General features: G+C 20.7%; 1 protein-coding gene across 2 annotated transcripts in view; it reads right to left on the bottom strand.

Moving 5' to 3' along the window:
- The window catches only part of LOC117174830 (ATPase ASNA1 homolog), a 33,157-nt gene that overhangs the window by 11,913 nt on the left and 15,294 nt on the right, over positions 1–5,950 (bottom strand). For both annotated transcript variants that reach the window (XM_033364209.1, XM_033364208.1), the window contains exons 3-4: positions 4,426–4,531; positions 4,186–4,336 (exon numbers count right to left, since the gene is read on the bottom strand). In XM_033364209.1, the coding sequence (XP_033220100.1) occupies positions 4,186–4,336; positions 4,426–4,531 (257 nt within the window). The remainder of the gene's footprint in view (positions 1–4,185; positions 4,337–4,425; positions 4,532–5,950) is intronic.

Genomic DNA, 5,950 nt, shown 5'->3' with positions numbered 1-5,950 from the left:
ATTTTACTAAAAAAGAAATAATTAAATTTTTAATAAAAAAAATTCATTTTTAACAAAAACTAATTTTTCAGCTAGAGAGTTATATTTTCAAGTAAAAAAGATCAATTTTCAACCAAAAAGTCCATTTATAACCAAAAAATAGGATATTTCCAACCGAAAAGGTTTGTTTTCTACCAAAAAATACGAATTTTCCACTAAAAATTATCAATTTTCAACGAAAAATGAAAAAATTACATTTTTAGTTCAAAACAAATTAATTTTCAACCAAAAAAAAAACAAATTTTCAACAAAATAGTTACAATTGCATTAAAAGAGATGAACATTTAAAACAATAATTTAAAAAAAAAATTAGTTTAACTTTTATCGAAGTAGTTGAATTTTCAAATACAAAAGATCAACTTTCGAAAAAATAGTTCAAGTTTCAATGAAACAGATAAATTTTCAACTAAAAGTATGAATCTTAAACTGGAATAGTTCAATTTTTAGTTAAAAAAAAATAATTTTTAACTAAATAGTTTAATTTCTGGCAAAAATATAAATTTTTAACAAATTAGTGAAATTTTGAACAGAAAATGTGATTTTTTAACGGGTTCATTTTTAACCAAATAGCTGAATTTTCTACAACAACAAAAAAATAATTCTCAAAATAACAGTTAATCAATGAAACAAAAGTATTTTTTTACCAAAACAGTTTTATACCAATACAAAAACGAATTTTCAAATAACAAATAATATTTTTTGAACAAAAAATGGAAAAATTACATTTTTAGTTAGAAAAATTAATTTTACACAAAAACAAACGAATTTTCAACAAAATAGTTAAATTTTTAACCAAAAATTCATTAAAATACTTCAACTTTCAACCAAAAAGATAAATTTTTAACTAAAATTATAAATCCTTAACTGGAATAGTTAAATTTTTAGTTAAGAAAATTAATTTGCAACGAAACAGTTGAATGTCCGAAAAAATATGAATTATTAACAAAAAATTTTATGTTTAAACAAATAGTAAAATTATGCATTTTCAAACAAAAAACAAATTAATTTACAAACACATGGTTTGGTTTTTAACAATAAAGATTAACTTTCTATGTAAAAATACGATTTTTTAACAAGATCTATGAATTCTCAAACTAATAGTTGAATTTTCAACTAAAAAAGAATTAACTAATTGAAAATTCGAACAGAATTTTCAACTAAAGAAGATCAATTTTCAATCAAAAATGGAATAGTTGAATTTTCAGTCCACAAAATTAATTTTCAAACCAGAAAATTGAACATCTAAAAAAATACAATTTTTCTAAAATATATATTTTAAATGAATTTTCAATTAAAATTATGAACATTTAACTAAAATACTTAAATTTTTAACCAAAAAATATAAATTTTGAAACCAGAAAATTCATTTTCTAAAAAAAAATATAATTTTTCTAAAATATATTACACATGAATTTTCAAATATAAGAAAATTTCAACATACAATTAAATTTTCAACTAAAAAAGTATAATTTTCAATTAAAAATGGAATAGTTGAATTTTCACTCCAAAAAATTAATTTTCAACCAAGAGGATGAATTTTCAATTAAAATGATAAATATTTAACTGGAATACTTGAATTTTTAATAAAAAAGATGAATTTCGAAACCAAACGATTAATTTTCTAACAATAAAAAATTACAATTTTTCTAAAATATACATTATACATAAATTTTCAACTAAAATATTTCAACAAATAATTGAATTTTCAACTAAAAAAGATAAATTTTCAATCAAAAACGGAATAGTTGAATTTTCAGCCCAAAAAATTGATTTTCAACCAAAAGGATAAATTTTCAATTAACATTATGAATATTTAACTGGAATACTTGAATTTTTAATTTTAAAAAATTAATTGTAAAAATACAATTTTTCTAAAATATACATTACACATAAATTTTCAACTAAAATATTTTAACATGTAGTTGAATTTTCAACTAAAAAAGATAAATTTTCAACCAAAAGGATACATTTTCAATTAAAATAATTAACACTTAATTGAAATACTTGAATTTTTAAGAAAAAATAAATCAATTTTGAAACAAGAAAATACATTTTTTTTAATACAATTTTTCTAAAATATACATTATACATGAATTTTCAAATATTAGAAAATTTCAACAAACAGTTGAATTTTCAACTTAAAAAGATAAATTTTCAATCAAAAACGAAATAGTTAAATTTTCATTAGGAAAAATTAATTTTCAACAAAACTGATGAATTTTAAACGAAAATGATTAATCTGCAACTTGAATAATTGAATTTTAAACCAAAAAGATGAATTTGGAGAAAATTTCCCACCAAAAATGGAAAAGTTAAATTTTCTGTCAAAAAAATTAATTTTTAACCAAAAAGATGAATTTATACAATTATGAATATTTAACTAGAATACTCGAATTTTTAATAACAAAAATAAATTTTAAAACTAAAAGATTAATTTTCTACCAATAAGAAATACAATTCTTCTACAATATACATTATACATGCATTTTCAACTAAAATATTTCAACATATAGTTGAATTTTCAACTAAAAAAGTTTAATTTACAAAAAAAATGGAATAGTTAAATTTTCATTACAAAAATTTTATTTTCCACAAAATTGATGAATTTGGACCAAAAAATGTAGCATTCGACCAAGTAGTTCCATTTTCAATCAAAAAGATTATTTTTCAACAAAAAAATATTATTTTTAACTAAAAAAGAAATAATTAAATTTTTAATAAAAAAAGTCATTTTTAACAAAAAGAAAGAATAATTTCCAATTAAAATGATAAATATTGAACTGAAATATTCCAATTTTTAATAAAAAAGATGAATTTCGAAACTAAAAGATTAATTTCCTAACAATCAAAAATACAATTTTTCTAGAATATACATTATACATGCATTTTCAAATAAAATATTTCAACATATAGTTGAATTTTCATTTTTAAAAAAATTAATTTTCAACAAAAGTGATGAATTTGAACCAAAAAATGTAATATTCTACCAAGTAGTTCAATTTTCAATCAAAAAGATTATTTTTCAACAAAAAATACAATATTTAACTAAAAAAGAAATAATTAAATTTTTAATTAAAAAAATTCATTTTTAACCAAAACTAAATTAATTTTCAATTAAAATGATGAATATTGAACTGGAATTTACAAATTTTTAATAAATAAGATGAATTTCGAAACTAAAAGATTAAGTTTCTGCCAATAAAAAATACAATTCTTCTACAATATACATTATACATGAATTTTCAACTAAAATATTCCAACATATAGTTGAATTTTCAACTAAAAAAGCTTGCTTTACAAAAAAAATGGAATATTTCAATTTTCATTTTAAAAACTTTATTTTCAATAAAAGTGATGAATTTGCACACAAAAATGTAACATTCGACCAAGTAGTTCAATTTTCAATCAAAAAGATTATTTTTCAGCACAAAATACAATTTTAACTAAAAAATAAATAATTAAATTTTTAATTAAAAAATTCATTTTTAACAAAAAAGAAATAATTTTCAATTAAAATGATGAATATTGAACTGAAATATTTAAATTTGAATAAAAAAGATGAATTTCGAAAATAAAGATTAATTTTCTGTCAATAAAAAATACAATTTTTCTACAATATACATTATACATGAATTTTCAACTGAAATACTTCAACATATAGTTGAATTTTCAACCAAAAAAGTTTAATTAAATAAAAAAAATTGAATAGTTACCATGGAATAGTTATAGGAAAATGGAATAGTTACCAACAAATTTAACATCCGACCAAGCAGTTTACTTTTCAATCAATAAGATTATTTTCAACAAAAAATACAATATTTAGCTAAAAAACTTATTTTTCAACCAAAAATGAAATAATTGAATTTTCAATAAAAAAAATTCATTTCAAACCAAAAACAAGAATTTTCAATTGAAACGATGAATATTTAGCTGGAATACTTAAATCTTCAGTAAAACAATTTAATTTTTACCCAAAAAAAAAAAAATAATTTCCAAATAAGAAGATTAATTTTTTATAAAAAAAGACGATTTTATCACAAGAAAACATAAATTTTTAAATAAAAAAGAAATTTTCAAGAAATAGTTGAATTTTCATCGAAAAAAATATCAATTTTCAACAAAAAAATGTAAAAGTTATGCTCTTACCTGGGTAATGAAGGGACTGATTTTCATTCGTAGTCGCATTAATTTCCCTAAACCTTTCTCGACAACTTGTGGAAATGAGAGTAACCTCAGAGTGTGACCCGTTGGAGCAGTGTCAAAAACAACGACCGAAAAATTCATACCTTTAACTAATCTAGAAACAAATATTTAAACGTTATTTTTCGCTCAATATAATTTAAGTATCTTTCTCGTCGTGCAATGAATAATAAAATGAATTCTCACTTCATAACTTCTGCATAACTCATTGCTTCATCAATTCCAGGAAAGGATCCAACAATATCTTGAATTACACTCCTACTTAAACGCATTGCTTCTCCACCTAAGGCGCCTAAATTTAATAGTAGAATATGGAAATTACTTTTTTCATCAATATTTTTGTTATTTGAAATTGAAGCAATTTTTTTCAGAAAAAGGCCTAACCACTCTAATTTCAATTTCAAAAAAATCAAAAACAGTGAATCCATATAAATTCTGAATAAATATTCACATATATATTTTCTAGTGAAAAGAATTAAATTTTACGAATCACAAATGCGGACTTTTCAGGTTGATTAGGATTGCAATTCCTTTTCGGGAAATTAAAAACATTTTTGTGGTTAAAAAAAATTATTGTCAATCCTTAAAGTTAAATTTATTTTTATCGTTTGGTGATTTTTGGCGGAAATAGGGGAATATGTATTTTTTAAATATAATGTGGGTACCATATCGAATTAAATTTGGAAACGATCTGGAAATTAATTTTGTCTTTCTATTTACAATTTCCTAGGACCCATAAATTGAATTTTCAACCAAAAATATAATTTCTCAACCAAAAATTTATTATTTGGTATTTCAAAAGAAAAAAATATTTGAATTGTAAACAAAAAAAAATCAATTCAAACAAAATAAAATTTATACAAAACAATGGAATTTTCTACCCAAAAATATAAATTTACAACAAAAAAATTCAATTTTAACGGAATAAATGAATTTTAAACCAACGCAATTGAATTTTCAATAAAACAGTCCAATTTTCAACCAAAATAGTTAAATTTTTAACCCAAAAAACGAATTTTCTACAAAAAAATAATATTTTCAACCAAAAATTAGAATTTCCGACACAAAAATATGAATTTTCCACAAATAAGATAATTATGGCCCAGATAGTTGAATTTTGACCAAACATATATATTTTCACTAAAAAAGGCAATTTCAACCCAATAGTTGAATTTACAACCAAAGAAGATGAATTCTTTAAAGAAAAAAGTTAATGAATCCACCAAAGAGTTGAATTTTAAGCAAAAAAAAAATGAATTTTCAAACCAAAGACGAATTTTTAACCAAAATATTTGAATGTTTAACGCAAAAAAGCGAACTGCCTGCAAAGAACTTCGTTTTCAACAAAGAAGAACATTTTCTACCAAATAGTTTAATTTTTGACCTAAAAATACGAATTATTCACCAAAAAATAATCCTGACCCTGTGGTTGAATTTTCTACAAAAAATTTTTTAATTTTTAACAAAAAAGTACATTTGGAACCTAATAGTTGAATTTACAGCCAAGAAAGATGACTTCTCAATAAAAATGCAATATTGATGTTTCAACCAAAAATATTTTAATGTTAAATCAAACAAAAAATAGGAACTTTCTACAAAACAGTTGAATTTTCAACCCAAAAAATCGAAGTTTCTACGAAAAATCTAATTTTCAACAAAGAAGAGAATTTTTAACCAAAAATAGTTGAACTTTTAATCAAAAAAAAAAAAA

This window comes from Belonocnema kinseyi, chromosome 6, assembly GCF_010883055.1.
Source record: "Belonocnema kinseyi isolate 2016_QV_RU_SX_M_011 chromosome 6, B_treatae_v1, whole genome shotgun sequence".
In the NCBI taxonomy this organism is placed as follows: domain Eukaryota; kingdom Metazoa; phylum Arthropoda; class Insecta; order Hymenoptera; family Cynipidae; genus Belonocnema; species Belonocnema kinseyi.
The sequence above is the reverse complement of the archived record's forward strand: the minus strand, read 5'-3'. Positions and strand labels throughout refer to the sequence as shown.